The sequence below is a fragment of the Ictidomys tridecemlineatus genome, chromosome 3 (genome assembly GCF_052094955.1).
Source record: "Ictidomys tridecemlineatus isolate mIctTri1 chromosome 3, mIctTri1.hap1, whole genome shotgun sequence".
Classification (NCBI taxonomy): Eukaryota; Metazoa; Chordata; class Mammalia; order Rodentia; family Sciuridae; genus Ictidomys; species Ictidomys tridecemlineatus.
In genome coordinates this window covers 41,839,510-41,861,858 of record NC_135479.1, presented here as the reverse complement: position 1 = coordinate 41,861,858, position 22,349 = coordinate 41,839,510, and the positions used below count along the sequence as shown (strand labels likewise).

The following is a 22,349-nucleotide window of genomic DNA, read 5'->3' as shown; positions in this document are numbered from 1 at the left end:
CCTATGGGGTTGGTCCTGGGTGTGGCTATCCGGTTACCTCAGGTTTGCCACTCTTACCTCCTGAGCTGTCAGGTGATAAGCTGCAAGACTTGCAAGAGGCCAGCTGGAAACCCTGGGCAGGGCTCTGGCTGCCTCTTACTGAGGGTCAGTGAGATGCACTTTCCAGAAGCACCTACGCTGATCTTCCTGCCTACACCAGGCAGGATCAGTTTTCATTGACACAGCCCTCTGACACCTGTCGTTGCTGAGTGCTTCAGCAGTCATGTGCCAAGCCCATCCCTGTGTCTCTGTAGGTCTACTGGGAGCTGAACCTGATTTTCCATGATTCATGGACCAGAGCTTCCCAGAGAATGAGGGACCCATTTCTAGGGAGGTAAAAAGGTCTGGACCTGAAGTTGAAAGGCAGAATCTTATTTAATATTAAAGCACTGGCTTTGATGAGGACCCATAAGTCCCCTAGCAGACCCAAATCAGGGGCTACTTCAGTCTTCAAACCAGAACTGCCCTTGGGGGCTTGGCCTGCTGCCATTTTTCCCTACTTTCTCATCTGCCCTGTTAGCCATTTTGCTGGCTGAAAAATCACTCAGGTGAAATGGGTAGTTCAGGGCTGGCTAGAGCCCCTGCAGCCTGGGCCCCTGTTGCCAGACTTCTGCCTCCCTAATCTGCGCCCCTCCCCCCACTCAGACTGAGCTGGCCTGAGGCCAGGCTCTACTCTGGCTAGCTGTGTGACTTGAGCAGTCTCCTCTAGATTAGCAATTCCCCCAAATAGTCTGAATGTGGGGACCACACCTGGATGCACCTTCCAGGACACATTCTAGGATGAGATGCCTATCTTCATGGGCTAAAGAGAAGGATAAATGAATTGTGGCTGGACTTTTGATTTCTGAATGTCCCTGAGCAGCTCTTGGAGGGACAGGTGAGGTGGGGTAGGGACCTTGTTGACTCAGCCTTAACCTGGGGGCAATGCCTATAGCCCAGACAAGCAAAAAACCTTGACTCTGCAGACCTGAGTCAGAGCAGGCTGTGGGAGGGGTGCTACTTCTGAGACCTATCTCAGGATGAGCTCTAGGTGGAGGTTGAGGGCCCAGCTGTTTGCCCTAGCTGCAATCTGAGCAGTGTTTGACATGGCAGAGGAGGCCACCACCCCTGAACACACTGGCCTGGCTGGGACAGGCTCCTCAGTTCAGTTGCTCTGTCTGGAGCTAGAGATAGGCTCCTGATTGCCTGGAAATACAGAGGACGGGGCAGAAGGCTGGACAGTAGAGGTGGACAGTGGTGGAGCGTGTGCTTGAAGAAAACCCAGGAACTTCTCTGAGTACTACCCATAGGGATAAAAACCTATCACCTGCTGCTAGATTCTCTGGAGCATGGGAGAAGCCCCAGAAAGATCCCGCTGGGAGTATGCAGACGCTGTATTAATGACTGCTGTGTGAGGGCAACATCCAGTCTGCTTTGTCTGTTACATCCAGGACAGAATCCTGGGCTTGAACTAGCATGCACTTGGGCTGAGTGTCTGGGAGAGGATGGTGTATGGTCAAAGCCAGAATTGGGCCAGGATGCACTTAAGACAAGGGGAGGGTGGAAAGTGGAAGGAAGGAGTCCCAAGCCTGCAATGAGATCTTTGGCTTCCTGATGATGTGGTCCAAAAGCAAGGAGAAACCTGGCCACCTCTGCAGGGCTGGGGTCTAGGAGCTGAGCCAGCCCGGAGGTGTGAACCCACTGCCCCCGGAAGGAAGTACAGGGCAGATAACAGCCGACCCCACTAGCTGGAGCGTGGGTTATTGGAGGGAGGGCATTTCTTGCCCTCCTACTCCAGTGGAGGGAGGGCCACAGAGACATTCCTCCCTAGCTATTTCTGTATGACCCCTTGGTCAGCCTTTTGGCTAAAACCTATCCCCTACTGCTTGATTCCCTGGAGCATGGGAGAAGCCACAGCCCTGCAGAGGTTCATCCGCCAAGACGATTCTCAGGAATCATCAGCCCAGTCCATCTTCAGTGGCCTGGGTGCTGGGATACCTGGCTCTGAATCCTGGGGTTACCAATAATCATTTGAAAAATGGAATTTATCACTCGGTCTTTCTTCCTTACCTTCCAGTACAGGGGGACAGTACTGGACAGGGTTGCTGTGATGATTACAGAGACCAGGATTGGAGTGTTTGGGAAATGACAGAAGATTTGTGAAGGACTTTCTGCTCAGTGTGGTCCCTTGACCGCCTGCATCAGTTTGCCCAGGGATTTGTGGGAAATGCAGACTCTCAGGCCCTGTCTCAGGTCTCCTGAATTGAATTTTAACAAGATTCCTGAATGCACTTGACATTGGAGAAACTGCTAGGTCTTCACCCTTGCCCTTCAGGATCTTGCCTCTTCCCACAGAGCTGCAGATGCTGTCCAGACTACTGGGGCTGCTGGGGTGGGGGTGGGGGTGCCTGGTCCCCCTCTTCCCTGAGCAAATGGGTGGGAAGCCCTGGGTGGGTGAGGAGCTGGGGAAGCCAGTAGGGCCTGGGTGGTCAGGCATCTTAGGCAGAGCACCAAGGCCTGGGGTAGGTGGGCTTTGAGACATGGCCTCCCTCCCCAGAACTGGACCCTGGTAGGAGGCTCCCATGCACAAGCACAGCAAAGTAGCCAAGGCATATACAGCCTTTGGGCCAGCTCAGCTCAACCTTGACCCCAGCTGTGAGGAAGGCTGGGAGGGGCACTGAGTGGTTATAGGGCAAGGCCACAAGACAGTAGGAAGTGGCATCAGGGCCCACGAACAGCCATTGAGGGGCCTGTCCATGGCTGCCTCCCAGGACCAGGCCCTTGCCCAGGGCCTGCACATGGCCCTGATTTCTGTCAGAGGCTGCCTTCTCAAGCCGGTTACTCTCAGGGTGGCATATGAGAGAATATGCCATGACCCTCCCCTCAGTCTCCTGCGTTTCCAGAACTTGGCAGGGACACAACTCTGAGGACGGGAGACAGAGAACCTGATTGCAAGGCCTGAGGGAGGAGGAACCCCCACACCCAAGCCCAGCCTCCTTCCCTTTCCACATACTGAGGAAGGGGGTGTTGAAGTGGGCCATGAGGGTAGGGGACAGGGAGAGCCATTTCCTAAGAGCCCAGGCTGACTCTGTTTAAAGAGCTCTTCCTTCAGGGAGGAGCATGAAAATGGGAGACACAGCAGGGACTGGGAACTGGAAACTGGTTAAGGTGGGCCCATGGGTGCAGCACCCTCCAAACTGGTGTCAGAGCCTGCAGATGAGTCCCGGGAGGAGCGACCTTGCAGGAAACGGATGATCTTCTCAATGGTGGCCTCCTGGTACTCATGGGACCACCTGTGGGCACAAGGACCAAGGGATCAGATGGCTGCACAGATGGATCTGCTGGCCAGGGGCCTGTTTGCTTTACCCCCCTGCTGCCTGTAGGGATGATGTGTACCCACTCTCCTTGGCTTTCATTCCCTGGGGCCCTGGGGCTCACTTGATGCCATTGAAGGTAAGCACAGCCTGCATGTCCTCGGGCAGAGCCTGGGGCTCAGGCCACTCAAAGCCATCAATGACGGGCACAATGTTCTTGCCACAGCTTAGAGCAGTCACAATCTCCTAAAGGGAGAAGAGAAAAGAGGAAGAAACCCCTGTCTCATATAGGAACCCAAGGGCCAGATAGGTGCTGGGGCAGTGGGGAAGTAGGGTGCTGGCCTGGGACTGAGCCCGAGGCAAGACACTGGGCTTCAAATCCCCCCAACTTCTCCTTCACCCCCCTACAGTGAAAAAAAGATTTGATCTTGGGACAGAGCTGGAACTGAGCTTCTAAACCCTCCTGAGTGATAAGGGTACATCTTCTGCTAATGAGATAACTCCCAGCCAGGGGTGAGCCGGGGCAGTGGCCAAGAGAGTCAGGAAGAGGGCTGGTCACCAGAAAGACCCCGGCATGCTTAGGTGACTTCTGGGGAGGGGCTGCAGGTTAGGTTCAATCCCCATGACCAATGATTGAGCAATCATGCCTATTTAATAAAACATGCATCAAATCCCCTAAACAATGGATTTAAAGAGCTTCTGGGTTGGTGAAGAGCCAGGAAGTGGTGCCAGGGAGAAGGTGGGGAAGCCCCTTGCCCTCCTTACCCTGCCCTGTGATTCGTTTCCATTTGGCTTTTCCTGAGTTGTGTCCTTTAGAGTAAACCCCACTAAGAGTAAGTCGGGGGTTTTCTAAGTTCAGTGAGTCACAGAGAAAAACTGAACTGGGCTGGGTGGGTGGTGATCATGAGAACTGCCAAACTGATAGTCAAGTCAGACAGAGGTGGCCTAGGCACCCAGGACTTGTGACTGAAGTCAGGGTTTCTGGGACTCAGCTCTTCAGCCTGTGGAGTTGGACACTCCAGGATCAAACTCAATTGAAGGACACCCCCTTGGTGTCAGAAAATTTATTAAAAAACCCCATATAATTTTCTGTCAAAGAAATTCATCTCACCCCTGCATCTATGTGGCTCCATCACAAGCCCTGCCCATTGTACTTACTTATTTCTCAATTCCACATTTTTCTCTACCTGTACCCTGCCTAGCCTTGTCCAATCCCATCCTATTTACCAGGTCTCTCCTCATCCACTCTTGCTCCTCTAATTTGATTTCCAAAATGCCGTTTCACCGGAATAATCTCTGAAAAATGAAAAATCTGACATATCTGATCATGTCACATCCTACTTAAAACTCCTCAAGACTTTGTCTCTTAGAATAAAGAAGAAACTTTCTAATGCAGACTGCAAGGCCTGTGTGGTTGGCCACAGCCCATTTCTAAATCTCTACCCCTTCCCCATCCTCCTGGACACACAGAACCTACACCCTTAGCTCTGTTATCGTCCTTCCCTGCAGAGGGTTTCTGCCTATGCTGTTTCCTCCTCCTTGAACATGCTTCTCTGCCCTTTCACTTGCATCCTCACATCTTTCGGATTTGAGTTCAATCAACAATTTTAAAAAAAAATTTTTTTAGTTGTTGATAGACCTTTATTTTTTAAAAAAAAAATATTATTTCTATGGTGCTGAAAATCGAACCCAGTGCCTCACACATGCCAGGCAAGTGCGCTACCGCAGAGCCCCAGCCCCAGCCCACAGTCAACACTTTTCTAGGGAAGTTGTCCTACTTCCGTGACCAAGTCAGCTTCCCCTCTTATATACTCTCAGGCTCTGCAGCCCAGGCTACAGTTGCAGATTTAAATTAATTAACATGTCGTTTACCTAATGTTTGTTTTCTCTGCCAAATAGAAGGACAGGGGCTGTGTGTGTTTTTTACTCACTTTATTAGCATCTTTCCCAAAGTCCTGCCCATGGTCAGCTCTCGCTAACTATTTGACTGATGGATGAAAGAATGAAACAATGAATGAATGAACAAAGCAACACAGCCCAGCAGTTAGGGGGCTGCACTCTGGAATCATCAGATCTAGGTTCCTAGTGAGTCTCTGACACAATGTCTGTGACCAGAAGCAAAAATAATGGGGTCTCAAAAGTTTCTGTTTTCTAACATATAAAATAAGGTTAATGACAGTCCTGTATCTTGTAGGTTTGTTGCATAAAATAACTGCAATATTCCACGGCAAGTGCTGAGCGCAGTGCTGAGCATGTAGTGAATGGTTAAGAAGTAATCGGTGTCCTTATTTCCTCTGTAAAGTGGAAATAAAACCTACCTCACTGGGTGGTTCTGATGGTGTTTCTTACTATTAATGGCACTCTGGTAAGTGCTCATTGAATGCTTTTCCTTTCAAGGGGGAACCACAGGGACGTGACTTTCTTGAGTGCAGTTCACTTGTGGTTTTCCAGATCAATTACCCACCAAATGTGGCTTCAGGGAAAGGAGGATTAAAACCAGAAGCAATTAAGCATTAAAAATGAACAGAGAAGGATGATGGAGCCTTTGGGACCAGTCCAAGGCAAATGCTGTCACCACTCTGCCTCCCACCTGCCCCTCACTGTCTGCTGGGACAATGGGTGTCAAGCACCCTTGTGGGGTGGAGACTTTGTGGAGAAAGAATCAGCCTAACTTCAACCCTGACTGGCTTCTGGGAGCCTCTTGGTTTTACAGATGAAGAGAAGGAAGCTTAGAGAAAGGAAAGGACCCCCCAACAATCACCCAAACACCCACTCCGGGAGGGGCCAGGCCTGCAACTGGAGCCTTCAGAGCCTAAGTCCAGGCCTGTTTCAACAAGCCCTGCTGCATCTCTGATGAGCATCTGGATGGATTTCGATCCTGTCACACTTAATCACAAGTCTTTAGAATAATTTGTTTCATGTAAAATTACATAGAACCAAAGAGATTGCTCTGTGCAGATTCAGAGACTGGCTAAGGAAGGGATAATGACTTGTTCAAGATCCCTCAGCTGGCTAGAATGAAAATTTAAGGACAAGTCTTCTAACCTGGTAAACTTAGTAGATGCACATAAGATCATTCATTTGTTTAGTCATTGGCTCAATTATTCTATAAACTTTTTTTCCTGGTACTAGAGATTGAACCCAGGAGTGTTTTACCAGTGAGCCACATCCTCAGCCCTTTAAATTTTTTATTTTGAGACAGGGTCATCCTAAGTTGCTGAGGCTGGCCTTGAACTTGTGATCCAGCCTCAGCCTCCCAAGTTACAGAGATTACAGATATGTGCCACTGCACCCAGCTCTATACACTCTTTTGAGCTTCCTTTGAACTCTAATGGAGCTCACAGACACTTCCTCTCTCAGAAGGCTACCTGCCACCTGCTCAGAAGGCTGCCTGCTCTTGGTCATCAGTCATGTTCCTCCAGGATGTCTTCCTGGTCCAGAGCCTCCTCCTGAAACCAGATCCAGTACATGCCTCCTCCTGCATGGCTTCTGGAGCTAGGCCCTCCTCCCCGCTGCCAATCTGGACTATACTCTAGTGCTTCCATCCAAACACCTATTGCCCATCTCCCCCATCCCATGATGGGCTCCCTGTTTCCCAGTGCTTCAAGCACAGATCTTCTCTCTGCCTTTAGACTCCATAACCTGGTTCCATAGTTCTTATCCAGCCAGCAGTGTGCTGGTAAAAGTATAACAACTAGCTCTCTATAGAGGAAAACACTCACCCAACCAACCAAACAAAAAAGCCATCTGAGTGAGGTGGTGCATACCTGTAATCCTAGCAACCTGGGAGGCTGAGGCAGGAGAATGGCAAGTTCATGGCCAGCCTCAGCAACTCTGTCCCAAAATAAGTAAATAAATAAATAAAAACAGAAAAGGCTGGGGATGTAGTTGAGTGGTAGAGCACCCCTAGGTTTAATCCCCAGTACACACACACACATGTGCGCGCGCGCACGCGCGCATACACACACACACACACACACACACACAAATTGGTAATGGTTGCCAATTTTCTTGATGTAACTATTCCCATCACATGATGTCACTGGAAGTGAAGCTGAGAGCAGGTGCAATCAGCTTTGGTGTCAGCTGAATCCAACCCTACCTACCATCTCCCTTCCTACCAACTCAGATCGGCAGCATGGACCATAGTGCAGGTCCTGGGAGAGAACACAGGCTTTGGAGTCAGACAGATAGAGTCTAAGAACAGATTTTCTGATTTCTATACTGGCAGTCGTGGTTATGTGAAAATTACTGTACTTCTCTGAGCTTCAGTTTCTTCAACCATGAGACAGATAGATCAATACTAGTGGTTCATATGGGTTCACTCCTAACATCATTCCTTCACTCATGCTGTTCCCCTGCCTGGGATGCCTTCTCTTCCACTTACCTACTCTTCTCAAGTCCTGTTTCCTCCATAAAAACTTCCTGTGGGAGACCAACCTTACACATGACTAAGTCCCACTCCCTGGCTGGATGCTGAGGTGCTCAGTCACAGAAATGTGGCAGAGCTTTCCCCACCCTTCTTGGGTTCGAGGGTCAGTGTCTCGTGCATGGGTTTGTCTTGCTACAGCCCCATGGGTGAAGCTATGCTCACCTGTTCCTTTGTAATATAACCCCTGCCCTGTTTAGGATAGAATCTTCCATGGAAGTGCCTTGTGTGTGTCCCCTTCTCTTTCTGTGCCCTTGGGTGTGGCCTACCCGGGTGTCAGTCAACCTGCTGACAGTGGACATCATGAAGATAGACTCAGCTCCTGAAACCTGACCCTTTGCTTCATTTGAATAATTTCTCCTCAATAAAAGGGGTCAGCGTGTGCTCTCACTCTCTCTCTTCCTGCGGACCCTTAAGGTCAGAGGAGCTGTCACAGTGACCCCAAAGAAAAAGGTATTTGTGTCTCTTGTGTGGTTATTTCGTGTAGCCCAATTAGCCCAGTTTAACTGGAGTGACCCCTGAGCCTTTTAGTCGTGAGAACAGAAACCCAGCAACTTCCCTGATTATTCCAGCCCTTCAATGATCCCTCCCTTCTCCATATTCCACAGCGAGTAACAGGTTCATCTACCTAGTTTAGCATTCTTATCAACTTATATATGATTTAGGCAATGCGAGCATATGCTGTGTTTGTGTGTGGTGGTGGTGGTGGTGGTGGTGGTGGTGGTGTGTGTGTGTGTGTGTGTGTGTGTGTGTATTAAGAGACAGGGATCTCACTATGTTGCCCAGACTGGTCTCAGCCTTATTCCTGCCTCAGTGATCCTCCTGCCTCAGCCTCCAAAGTGGCTGGGACTACATGTATGAGCCACCACACCTGACTCAGGGATGGCACATTCTTATCTCATGAACTACTTGAAGATAAGGACTCCATCTCAGATAACTATGGCATCCCTTAGCTCTAACCCTCAATTCTTTTTGACTGATTAATGATTAACTTGAAGATGCGATATGTTTCCATCTACCCATTCATTCTATAAGTATTCTTCTTTTTTTATATATACTAGAGATTGAACCCAGGGATGCTTCACTACTGAGCCACAAGTTCAGCACTTTTTATTTTTTATTTTGAGACAAGGTTTCACTAAGTTGCTTAGGGCCTTATTAAGTTGCCAAGACTGACCTGGAACTTGCAATCCTCCTGCCTCAGCCTCCCAAGTTGCTGGGATTATAGATGTGCACCTCTACAACCAGCTATTCTATAAATATATAAGTTCCTATTATGTGTCATACATTGAATATATAATGGTGAATTATACAGATACAATCGGCCTAATAATAATAATAATAGCTGTCATTATTGAGCAATCACTATGTGCCAGACATTCTGCTAAGCACTTCAGTTTAGAACTTTTAATCCTTGTAACAGTATCCTAGGGAGTTGCTACTATTATTGTCTCCACTTTACAGTATTAAATATGAAGTTCCTTGGAGTTAAGTAATTTGCCCAAGGCCAGAGCCAAGATCCAAACTTCCAGTTTTATGCTCTTAACAATGATTCCTGTCTGCCTGTCACTGTACTCTCTTCTGCCTCACAGAGGTTATTTTACAAAACATTTTCATCCCTCTCTGACACTGACAATAATCCTACAAGGTGAACAGCATGGGTAAGTTATCCCCTTTTGTAGATGAAAAAAACCGAGGTTCAAGATCCTAAGTGAGGGCTGGGGTTGTGACTCAATGATAGACTGCTTGCCTAGCATGTGTGGGGCACTGGGTTCAATCCTCAGCACCACATAAAAATAAAATAAAGGTATTGTGTCCACCTACAACTAAAAAATAAATGTTAAAAAAAAAAAGAGAGAGATCTAAAGTGGTTTGCTAAAGCTGCATTCCAGTCAGAGCTGTGGCTCCCAACTTCCAGCTGGCCAGAGAGGTGTTCTGGGGCCAAGTGTTGCTGGGTGTGTAGAAAAGAAGGGATAGAAGGGGAACTCAGTCCCCTGGGCCTGGGGCCAGTACTGGGTTGGCAGAGGCACAGGTCAACACCTACCTTGTGCACCCAGTCCTTGCAGTCATGGTCCAGCATGCACTTGTCCAGGGCCCCAGGTGACAACACCAGCACAAAGTTGCGGGCACCCATGACGCTCTGGATGAGCTTGTCCTCAAACTTGCCCGCTTCTAGCTTCTCCACATCGATAAAGACACTGAAGCCATGCAGCTGTAGGTGCACCTTCAGGAGACTGCAGAGAGGCCCTGTGTCACCACCCTGGCCTCTCCCCAAGGCCCAGGATGCCTGCTGCCTACCCCTCCTTACCTGGCCAGCTGGGAGCCTGAGTTTCTTCGGTAGCTGATGAAGACATCTGGGATGTCCCCACCGGGCTTGCAGCCAGTACAGGGCAGTGGGGAGTGTAGCATTTCTGAGGCCAATAAGAGAGAAAGCATGGTGAGGGCAGTCCCTCCCCACCACTTACCATGAAGTCCACCATACCTTGGAGACTTGGTCCTGTGTCTACCCAGCCCTCTCAGCCCAGCCTGGACAAGGTAGCTTGCTTCAATAAAGGTGACTGAGGTGGAGATATGGGGCCTACAGGAAGGAAGTAGTCCCTCTCAAAAGGTTCATTGACATGGACTTCCAGCCTTGCCCTCTCTCTGGAACTGCAGACCTGCACAGCCAGCTGCCCACAGGCACTCCAAACTCAATATAGCCCAGGTCCTCCCCTCGCCCCTTCATTCCAGTTTCCACCAGAAACCTGGGTATTTTATTTATTCAACCAATACAGATGTTGGGGCTGGGGTTGTGGCTCAGCAATAGGGCACTTGCCTAGCATGTTCAAGGCCCTGGGTTCGATCCTCAGCACCACATAAAAATTTTAAAAAATAAAGGTTTTGTGTCCAACTACAACTAAAAAATAAATATTTAAATAAATAAATATATAAATACAGATGCTTCTCCACTTACAATGAGGTTACTACTTCCTGAAAACCCATGATAAGTTGAAAATATCATGTCAAAATGCATTTAAGCTGGGCGTGGTGGAGCATGCCTGTAATCCCACTGGCTCTGGAGGTTGAGGCAGGAGGATCAGAGTTCAAAACCAGCCTCCGCAACTTAGTGAATTGCTAAGCAAATCAGTGAGACCCTGTCTCTAAATACAAATAAAAAAGGACTCAAGCGTTAAGCACCCTGGGTTCAATCCCTGGTACAAAACACACACAAAAAAAAAAAGAAAGAAAGAAAGAAAAGAAAAACAAAGAAAGAAAGTATTTAAGGCTGTGGATGTGGCTTAGAGGTTAAACACCCTGGGGTTCAATCCCCAGTATTTATAAATACATAAAAATAAATAAAATGCATTTAATACATCTAGCCTTTTGAATATCGCAGTTTAGCCTCAGCACCAGGCACCCTGCTCTATGGTTTCTACCTAGCCACAGGGTCCTATGTGCAGATCTTTGACACTATTCACCTCAATGGGCTCCCAAAATCCAGCTAGGATTGTCCCATCTAATTCATTTTTACACCATCCTTCTTTATTTTTTTTTCTTTTCTTTCTTTTTTTTTTTTTTTTCCTGCAGTGATGGGGATAGAACCCAGGGCCTCACACATTAGGCAAACACTCTCCCAATAAACTACATCTCCAGTCACCACAGGGGTCCTTCTAAAACCCAAACCTAAGCATGTCACTGCCCCCATTTAAAAACAGTGCAAGCTGGGCATGGTGGCACATGCCTATATTCCCAGCTACTTGGGAGGCTGAGGTAGAAAAATCACAAGTTCAAAATCAGCCTCAGCAACTTAGTGAGGCACTAAGTAACTCAGTGAGACCCTGTCTCTAAATAAAGACAAAATAGGGCTGGGGATGTGGCTCAGTGGTTGAGTGCCCCTGAGTTCAATCCCCAGTACCAAAACAAAACAATAACAATTATACACATACACATAAAAACAAACAAACAAACAAAAAACTGTGCATGGCTCCTTATTCCCTAAAGAAACTGTTTTTTGAAAGTTATTTTTGCCCTAGACCTTTCTGTTTTCTTAAAACAATAAAATCTTACAATTTTGTTGAGAGCTGTAATGTGAAAATGATAAGAGCTGACCTGGTTTGGTTGAAGCAAAAGAATGAAGCCAAGGCCCAGTCCCTTGTGCCATGAAGGTGCTCAGTACCTATTTGCTGAATGAATGGGTTCAATGAAAAGAATTCTTCTTCCTATAGTATTCAGAATTAACACCCACAGATATTTGTCTGTTTATGAAGTAGAAAAACAGGGGCTCAAATCCCAATTCTGTCTTCTTTTGGCTTTTATAACCTTGGGAAATTAAATGCTTTAAATCTTAGTTTCATTATCTTTAGAAGTAACACTTATGATTGAAATGCTCTATCACAGAGGCGTATATTTTCCAAACTCTTCAAATTGAAAACTTACTTTTCTTAGGGACTCTTTTTATTCTTTTTTAAAATATATACTTTTAGATGTAGGTGGACATAATACCTTTATTTTATTTTTATGTAGTGCTGAGGATCGAACCCAGTGCTTCACGCATGTTAGGTGAACGCTCTACCCCTTGAGCCACAGCTCCATCCCCTCTTTCTATTCTTTAAAAGGTGTATAAAGTTGATTTAAAACATATTAACCACCCACTGCATAGGATGGTTGTAGAAATTAATGAGGTAATATCTTAAAAATTTAATATTAGGGGGCTGGGGTTCAATCCTCAGCACCACATAAAAATAAATAAATAAATAAATGTATACAAAAATTTAATACAATAGTACCTGGTGTTAATGATAATTACTACCTAAATAGAAAATTAGTGAAAATAAGTTTGTAAATAGAGTTTTTAGAGCTCTACCTCGATGCCATTGTAAAACACCTCCAGAAACCATACTTTGTAAGCTGGCTACTACCCCATGAATGGGCCATCATGCACTGTCCTACTACTATGGCACAAGCTGAGCCCTGGCCTGGGCTGCCCATCCTGCTACCCCATCCCTGCATACACCCCTCAATACTTGGTCTAAACTCTGAAGTTTAGATCTGGGTGAATAGGATAGTAAGTGCTGCCTCCACCCCCTACTAGAGTCCTGGATATGCTTTTCAGTAGAACCACCTAGCCTTCCTGGATACCCGCCGCAGACTGTGAACTTCTTGAGGGCTACATCTTTAGATCCTCACAGCCCAGTCTGCCATAGCACAGTACTCCATCACTCCCAAGCGGGGCTCTGAGCTCCACCCTGTCTCCCCTTGCCCCTACAGGGCCTGGGCTGGGGTGGGGTCCCTGGTGTGTGGGCTGACCTCTGGCCGCAGAGAGGATACGGGCGCGGTGCACGCCCACGCGGATGCCACAGTCTTCCAGCAGCTGCTGTTCTGACACGCGGTGCAGCAGGGAGCGGTCCAGGCCGCAGCTGACCAGGCCATAGGTGTACTGTCGGAAGCGCGGGTCCAGGCTGCCCAGCCAGTCGGCCAGGTTGCTGCGGTCGCACGTAGCATAGTTGGCGAACGTCTTGAGTTCCGTAAGCTCCCTAAAGAACCTGCACCACAGGAGGAAAAGATGCTGAGATCCTGACTCAGGACTGGCTAGTGGCCATGCAGGCAGTTAGTTAGACCTGGTAGGGTCCTGCTGGCTCCGGGCTCCCCTTACCTCTTGCGGGTGATGCTAGATTTCATGCCCAGGTCGGCTTGGAGTTCCTCCTCTGTGAGCCGCAGAAGAAGGTCGCCATCTACCTGCTGCTCCTGGGGGAGAGGTCGGGTGTGAGGAAGGACTCCCCTCCCCCACCCCCAAATTTCAAGCACAGATACAAGGGTAGGAAACTGGAAGTGGCAGTGGAGGGGGTGGATGGGACCCAGATCAGAGATGAGGGACTTTCAGGATGAGTGCAGGCTCCCCATCCCCAAAAGGGCACCATGGCGCCTGGAGCCTATGGGGCCAGGACCCCAGTGACCCTGCGGCTTTCAGGGAAGCGCTCCGTCCCACTCGGGGAAGCCCGACCCGGAAGCTCTACCCGGAAGCTCTCGCAGTACTGGGAGAAGCCGATCTGCTGCAGCCACGTTTGGACCTCGGCCTCCTTCCAGCTGGCCACGCAGGGCAGAATGCGCCGCGGCACCTCCTCGCCCAGCAGGCGCAGTGCGCGCTTCGCCAGCGCTGACGTGGTGCCATTAGTGGAGTAGGAAACGAGGCGTTTCAGGCTCTGGATAGCGCCAATGTCGCTGAACACCTGTGGAGGAGGGGAGGAGAGGACATCTAGAGTCCACCGGCTCACCAGCCGCTCCCAGACATGCCCGGTCCCTCACACTCCTCTTATCTCTCTGCTGAGAATCCCCTCTGCCTCAATCTGCCCTAGCCCTGCCTTCATCCACTGTCACCTGGTCCCCTGGAGTCTCCCTTGTGAAGTTCACTGGACTCTTGACCAGGTTCCCCTCACCTGTCTCTTCCACAGCTTCTACCCACCTTGGGATGAAGTCTGAGCTTTCAGCATGGCCAACAGCCCACTGCACCCAGCTCCCTTCACATACCTACTAAGGTGCTCACACCTTAGGTCTCCACCCATGGTGTCTCCAAACTCTTAGTTCTTTCAGCCTGTTTGTGGGAAACCTACTCATCCATCAGAATCCAAATTGATTCGCATCTATTCTGTGAGCTTGCTTTGATTCCTCCATAGCTTGGGCCACACCTCCAAACAGAACTTGTATCATGCTCTGAATGTCACTGTTACTAGTGGATAATGCAATTTCCATTGGATTATAAGGTAAGGACATGCTTAGTCATGTCCTTACCTTGTATCATGCTCTGAATGTCACTGTTACTAGTGGATAATGCAATTTCCATTGGATTATAAGGTAAGGACATGCTTAGTCACCACAGAAGCTCTATGCCTGGCACAATGAAGGACAAAGACTGGAAATTCAATATATCTTCATTGAACTGCACTCATTTGTCCTTGATGGGAAAGGGGTGACAGAGCCTGTGGTCACAACTGCTGCCCAGTCCCAGTCCTTGAGGTCCTGTTCCCTACACCCATCCAAATCCCTTCTCCCAAAGCAGAATGATGTGCTTTATAGAGCAAGTCTCATGGCTCAACTCTGAGACTCAGAGAGAAGGAAGAATCAGAAGCTCCTAGAAAATTAGATGTTGGAAGAGACCTCAGAGACTCCTAACACAAGTCTTTTTGCCTGAAGGGACACATGTGATGAGTGACCATCACCTGTGAGATGCATTCCTCTGAGCACCCATGAATAACAGCTGTGGGTGCAGAGAGAGTAGGCCATGGGGTATACCACTCCCTGCGCACCAGCTGTTACCAACACCCAAGTCCTCCAGAGGACTGCAAAGTAGAGAAAGTAACATTATAGGGATAATCTTGAACTAGTAATATTTAAAAAATAAACCCCACAAACTTTTGATGATGAAACTATTATTAGCCCCACAACCAGGGTAACAATTGCAATCTGTGGTCTGACCTCTTCAATTTTCCAAAGGATAAAAATGAGCCCCAGAATGGGAGAGAAGGTGCCCAAGGTCACATACAAAGTTAAAGCAGTAAGCAAAAGCCATAGTTTAGACCCTGGTGGTAGGGACCTTTTGGGATTGAAGTGAGAGATTTTTGTTTTTGCTCATTGGTACTGGGGATTAAACCCAGGGCCTTGCACATACTAGGCAAGCACTCTATCCCGAGCTGTTTATTTCAGGGTCTTACTAAGTTGTCTAGGCTCACCTTGAATTTGCCATTCTCCTGCCTCATTCTCCAGAGAAGCTGGAATTACAGACGTGTGCCTCCACATCTAGCTGGTGAGAGTTATTTGGCTGACACACTGATGTTCTACCCCAAGCCTCTGTCTCTGGTCACCATCTCCTTTCCAGATTCCAGAACCCAGGTGGCTAAATTGCTCACTGAAGCTTGCCAGCCGGGCATCTCTCACATACCTCCAACTCAACATGACCCACTGCACTCACTTTCTTCCTCTCACCCACTCTGCCCTTTCACCCAGTTTACCACATCCACTGGGCCACCTACATCATGGCCAGAGGCCTCCCTCAGCTCTTCTTTCTCCTCCCAAGCACCAAGTTGCAAACTCCATTCCTAAACATTTCTTGAGTGCTTCTCTCTGTCACTGCTGACACCCCTGACATTCCCTGTCCCAAGTCATAGCCTTCTATTAGGTCCCTTTACCTCCAGTCTCACCCTTGCCAACGGCCTTTCCACACAGCAGCCAGAATGATGTTTAACAAACACAAAATCCCTGTTTTAAAACCTAATCTTCCTCTTGCTCCCCAAACCAAGTACAAACTTTGAGTCTTGCCTTCAAAGCCCAAATGACTGGCCCTTCAACTTTTATGTTGCTTCATTTAATTATTTTATTTAGTTTGTTAGTTAGTTTTTGGTTTTAGGTGGACACAATATTTTATTTTTAAGTGGTGCTGAGGTTCAAACCCGTGCCTCATGTATGCTAGGCAGCACTCTACTACTGAGCCACAACCCCAGCCCTCATTTAATTCTTAGGTGTACTTCTAGTCCCACTTGAACGTCTCTTCCTCTGGGAAGCAGGTACAGGAGCTCTCTAACCACTGACCCACCCTACCCTGTACCACACCTTTGTCTTGCCCTGCAGGCTCTTGATGGCAGCCTCTGCGCAGAGGTAGAAGGCCCCGATGCACTGTGCTTCCAAGCGTGATGAGTCGAGTAGAGGCACCAGGCGCTGCAGGTCGTCTGGCCCGCGGCCCTGCCTTGTGTCGCTGGCGTCCACCAGGCAGCGCGCAAAGCGGCCAGGGTCTAGTGAAGCCACGAGTGGCTCCACCAGCGCCAACGTGCCCGAGCGCTCTACCTCGCGCTCGACTTCCTTGTTGGTTGCCAACACAGCCACAGCGAGGCAAGCGTGCAGACGCAGTAGCTCGTCCTCCTTGGAGAAAGCTAGCGGAAAAAGCCACTCAGCCGCGCGCTTTTCTACCATGTGCCGCTGCGCCGCTTGGCCGCCATGCAGCGCGCAGTTAGCCAGCGCCAGCGCGCAGTGGCGCAGAAGTGCAGGGTCTGTGCGGCGGCACCAGAACAGCACCGCGTCCAGGCCTCCAGACCCCACCAGCCGCTGGCAAGTCTCCTCTGAGTGCTTGAACATGTGCTCCAAGATGCCTGCCACGCTTCGCGCCAGCTCCACGGGTTCGCGCTCCTTCGCCAGGTTCAGGATCACGCCCAGTCCTATGCGAGCCACACGGTCTCTGCGAGGAAAAAGTGGAAGGGGATGAGGGAGTTACCGCAGCCTGGGGAGCTTGGCTTTCTCAGTATGGGGGCATGGTCATTTATCCTCTTAACCTCACTGGTATCACATGAGACATGGAGGTCAGCATTATCTTTCTTGCCTCACTCTCACTTCTAGACCTGCAAGGAGCAAGCTTCTCTGAAAGGTGCTCCATCTTGGCTACACCCATGTCCTCCGCACCTCCTCCCTGCGAGAAGCAGTACGCTTCCGGCTCTGAAGCCAACCCCCAGGGTCCCGGGTCCTTCTCTGCCATTTATATCTGTACCTCAGTTTCCTCATTTTATCAACAAGAAAATAAGAACACCTAACTAATAGAATTCTTATCAAGACTCATGAGATAATCCATATACAGTGCTTGGCACCATGCCTCCATCATAAAAACTCAAATGTTAACTTATGGTCAGTTTAAGTGTCACTTGAACTACATCACACTTAGCTCTGTCTTCAAACCTTTCCTCACTCCATATTCCATGACTAAGGCACATTTATTCATCCACTCACAGATATTTGTTGAGCACATACTGTGTATCATGCTTCTGCTAGAGAGGCTAATGTTAAACAGTGACCAAGGTTTACCTTCAACTAATAAGAAAGTCAACGATTAGCAAGTAACTAGTGTATGAACAAGATCTTAGTGATACAGCCAAGATGCTAGCAACTGGATAATGTAATAGAGCATGCCTATTGGGAAGATGTACCTAAGGAGGTGACATCTGAGAGTTAAATATTGAGAAAATCCTGCTTGCAAATATACCAGAGAAGAGCAGAATAGTGAGTAAGAAGACCAGGACAAAGGCCTGGAGGCTGATGAGCTCCATCAGGGTTGGCATGATTGAGGAAGAAAAAGAAAGCCAGTTCATGCAGTGTCTAACCCCAACCAGGAAAAACTGAAAATCAGCAAGAGATCATATGGAAAGTGCACAAGTAATATTCAAATCAACATGGAAAAGGCAGTGAATTTGGTAGAAAATGGGCAAAGGACATAAATAGGTAATTTATAAAAGAGGAAATCCAAAATGTAAGCAAACAAATAAAGAGATGCTCTAACCCACTAGTATTCAGAAAAATGAATATTAAAACAACAGCTCTCACTTTACGCCTATTAGATGGGCAAAATCATATGCTGGATCATAAGAAGTTGGCAGGGTGTAGGACTATAAATGTGCTGAGGCACTGTGGGTGGAGGTGCAGGCTGGGGCAGGCAATCTCTCCAAAGAGTGTCCACAGATTAATGAGGGCAGGAGGGTAAGGATGCTAGCCACAGTATTATTTGTGGTGTGAGGAAGTTGAAGTTGGTATCAAGGCCTGAAGAACAAAGGTATGTGGGCGGGTGCCCAAGGAGGATTTTGGAACAGAAACAAATGACTGAGCAGATGATAACACTGCAACTGGGGTTGGTGCTGGGGTTGAGGGCTGGGGATATAGCTCAGTTGGTAGAGTGCTTGCCTTGCATGCGCAAGGCACTGGGTTTAATCCCCAGCACACACACACAAACCAAAAACCCCCAAAACAACAACAACAACAACAACAAAAACCCTAATATTGAACACAGTGGTGCACACCTGTAATCCCAGGTCTGTATGTCTCCAGAGTTCAATATCTTTCATCTTTACTTTGTGCTTTCAGATATCTGATATGTTAGGGTGTGTTAAGGTCTGTAGACAAGTCAAAATAACACATGGTATTTTGTCAGGGGAATGTTAGAGTTCATAAACAAGTCTGGATGGTGCCTGGCAAAATGCCAGAGGGAATGGTTTGAGAAGTAACAAAAGTGAGCTATTAAGTGTGGAGATTCCTTATTGGTTGACTGATGTATCTAGTTTATGCTAATTAAGATAAGCTATACAAAATGTATAAATAGCTCTGTTGTCCTACAATAAACGGCTCCTATTCCTGCTGTATCAACGTACACAAAATATTCCGGTTATTTTGCTGCAGACGGACCCCGGCAAGGGTGTATTTAAGAAATCACCCAATCTAACATTCATTTTCAAAGGACCTACCTAAGGCCCAGGGAAGGAAAGGGCTTGTTCAGGAATATCAATTCAGAGCTAGGACTTTATTCCAGGTCTCTTTACCTGCAGCCCTTATCTTTCTATATGCACCTGGCACCTTGCCAGAGTTAAAATGTGTGCTGATTGTGGGAACTATTCACTCAGTTCCCAATTCTGTGATCTGAGAGCATACAAGTTTGATAAAATGGACACATACATAGGATCCATGCAGGTCTAGGTACAACTCTCAGCTTGAAAAGGGAAATTGTGTATATGTGACTTATACATATATATGCAAATACTTGAGTAGGCATAGACTTTCTCTGGAAGGATATACAGGAAACTTGCTTTCAGTGCATTGCCTCTGAAAAGGAGATTTGGCCAGGTGTGGTGGCACACAACTGTAATCCCATTGGCTTGGGGGTTTGAGGCAGGAGGATCACAAGTTCAAAGACAGCCTCAGCAACTTAGTGAGGCCCTGGATTCAATCTGTGGTACCAATAAGCAAACAAACAAATAAATAAAAATGAAGAGGGAGTTTGGTTTGTGAGAGGTTTTAGCTGTATTATTTCTGCACTTTTTGAACCTATGTGCAATATTTTTCTGCTTTTATTTAAAAAGCCTGTTTCCTATATTTACTTATTGTGTAATCTTATGAAAACCATTTAACCTTTCTGAAGTTATATTCATTATGGTCCCTAGATGGGAGTGGGCTGTGAATTTATAGGGTTGATAGTCAAATGAGACCCTCATGGGGTGTTGTGGGGCCAGGTTCAGAGACCCCACCTGTTGGACTTATTCTGGCAGTTTGAGGTGAGGGAAATTTTGGCCTGAGCTTCTGGGCAGTCAGTGGGTACAGCACCCCCTGGGAAAAAAGATGCAAGAATAGGAATGGCAAAAAGAGGTGGGCATATAGGTGGAAGAACTTTCTTTAACAGGAGCTGGTGTGGGGAGGGGTAGATTGGTATAGAAGAAAAAACATTTCATAAACACAAATTGTCATTATGTTTCCCCCCTTCTCTCTCTTCCCACCCAGGTAGTTTAGAGGAACGTATTTCTTGGGAAGGATTTTGATCCTGCACTGCACTCTGTCCTTGGTCCTGAAGTAACACTGGCACTGGTACATGGGTTGTTTCTTGGGACCAGGGACACTGGTTAGTGACTGCTCTCTCAGTAACTAACACCAAGTGAGGATTGTCATTTTCATCCTTGAGAAATAAAACTGTTTGCATCTTGAAGGCTTTCTCTTACCAATTCCCAGGGGATTTAGTTATAACTGTCTCAATCCACATGTAAAGCCCACACCCACCAATCTGGACCCCACCACACCCAGTGAGCACCCACTCCATTTTTCTAGCCCTCCAAATTCATGACCTATCTCAATCAGGACACATGATGATAAATGAGACATTAATGACCTGCTAAACAGAAGCTGATCATGGTATTTTAGCTTAAACTGCTTCATTCATGCATTTTTTGACAGTTGTATAATTTCCACTAATTGCAAGGTGATTTGTTTCTTTTTGAAAATGGCAAACACTCCAACACACTCCCATCACACTTGTGAGGACTGCATGACTTGAAAGTAACTCTTGCAAAACTCTTCTAAGCCCTAGGAGCCTGAGAATTCAGAAAGAGACTGGAGCGTGACAACCTGAGCTGCTGTGGCATCAGAGGGGAGAGAAAGTGAACCCTTGGGTCTTCATGCATCAAGAGAGATGCCTAGAGGGAGGCAAAATAGAAGCAACTAGGCTCAGTTGGACCCTGCTTACTAAATCTTGGTGCTATTTGGGAAGGAGGAGAGAACACATGCTTTGGCGCCTGCCCAGCTCTGCAACTCCTTTCCTCCACCCCCACCCATTCACTCCGGCAGAAAACTTTCTGTTCCCCAGCAGCAGCAGCACAATGAGATCATGTCTAGTCAGGAGAGAAGATAGCATAGAAGGACATAAAAGGGCACCTAAACGTTCCAAGAGCTGGGTGTAGGTAGCCATTGGCAATAGGATACCACCTCCATCCATAGAACTGAAGACAGGCTCCTGTCCTAAGCTACTGGTGCTGAGTGTGAATCCTCACTGCACCATTAGTTCTCTGTGAGACTGTGGGCAAGTCACTAAACTTTCCTGAGCCTCAGTTTCCTCATTTGTAAAATAGAGGCGCTGATCCCTAATAGAGGTGTAGGGTGGGACTATATTAAGGTGAAGCAGGCAAAGGTACAGTCCAGGCACACCGGAGACCCAGGCACTCCACCGCTCTGGCTGCCCCACTACCCATGGCACTCACCCCCAAGCCCAGAACCCTCACCGGTTCTCAGCCACCAGGATCTGCTCCAGCAGGCGTGCGGCCTGCACGCGGGTCTCCAGCTCCGGTGCCTGCAGCAGCCGCAACAGCAGGTCGAGGCCGCCGTCCAGGCGGATGGCGTCGCAAAGACCCTGGGCCACCTCGCGGCCCACAGCCGGCAGCAACCAGGCCTCCTCCACTATCTGGAAGACCTCCGATAGGCCCGCGCCCACAGCCCGAGCGGCGCTCGCCTGCTTCAGCGCAGACAGAGCCTGCTGCAGCTCTGGCAGCGCACGCTCCAGGGCTCCCTGCACCTCGGTGCCCACCCCAGGCGACACCTCGCGGGACCCTCGGTAGCCAGTAGCCCACCATGGACCCGAGCCACTACCCCCATTCGGCCCCGGCACAGTCAACTGGTCGGCCCCGTTCTGTGGGCCCGACATGGCGAAGAAGCGGCACAGCTTGTAGGCAGAGAGAAGCAGGGTCAGGACCATGGGCACAGAGCTCCGAGGGACATTCCCGGCCTGGAGGGGTGGGGCCGGGAGGAGCGACCTGTACCTGGGGAAAACAGACCCGAAAAAGGGCGAAGGGGAAGAAGATGCAGAGGGAAGAATTCAGAGAAGCATCCCAGGCAGCGACTCGGCCAGGAGTGAAGGCAGCCAGGGAGTGCAGCGGTTGGGGAAGAGGATGCAAACCCCGATGCAGGGAGAAGGTGGAAGGGGACAGTGGGGGAGGCAAAGGATGGATCCAGACGCTAAAGGGTAGAGGAGGCGGCGGCCAGAACAAAGCGCGGCTCCAGCTAGGATCGCTGTACTGGGAAGCTCTGCAGCAGCCACGCCCCTGAGTAGCTGTGTTCCCGAGCCGACTCTCCTCTTCTAAGTCTCCTCCCTCGCCGCGTGCGCAGCCCCACCCCAAGCCTTCTCCAGTCCCTCCCACACCCTGGCCCCGCCTCTTCCCACCATCGCCTTCCACTGCTTTGCTCTGGATGCGGGAGAAGTGGAAAAAGAGAACTGTCACAGTTCCTCCTCCCGGATTGCGCTAACGTGAGAGCAATACCGCTGAGTGTGCCCCTTC

The 22,349-nt window shown here is 48.6% G+C and overlaps 1 protein-coding gene across 1 annotated transcript; it reads right to left on the bottom strand.

Moving 5' to 3' along the window:
* Positions 1-395: 395 nt before the first annotated feature.
* Positions 396-22,167, bottom strand: LOC101960381 (NAD(+) hydrolase SARM1). The gene is made up of 9 exons (XM_005327816.5): positions 21,300-22,167; positions 16,342-16,960; positions 13,755-13,967; positions 13,394-13,485; positions 13,048-13,283; positions 10,070-10,172; positions 9,806-9,995; positions 3,457-3,578; positions 396-3,311 (listed from the first exon to the last, which is right to left on the bottom strand). Exons 1-9 carry the CDS (start codon positions 21,767-21,769, stop codon positions 3,182-3,184), a joined length of 2,175 nt encoding a protein of 724 aa, XP_005327873.2. The 5' UTR covers positions 21,770-22,167; the 3' UTR covers positions 396-3,181.
* Positions 22,168-22,349: the final 182 nt, after the last annotated feature.

Coding starts and splice junctions, on each gene's coding strand:
- LOC101960381 (XM_005327816.5), bottom strand. CDS start 21,769: ATGGTCCTGACCCTGCTTCTCTCTGCCTACAAGCTGTGCCGCTTCTTC. Junction 10,173..13,047: donor TATCCTCTCTGCGGCCAGAG/GTCAGCCCACAC, acceptor TATTGGCCTCAG/AAATGCTACACTCCCCACTG. Junction 9,996..10,069: donor TCAGGCTCCCAGCTGGCCAG/GTAAGGAGGGGT, acceptor GCCTCTCTGCAG/TCTCCTGAAGGTGCACCTAC.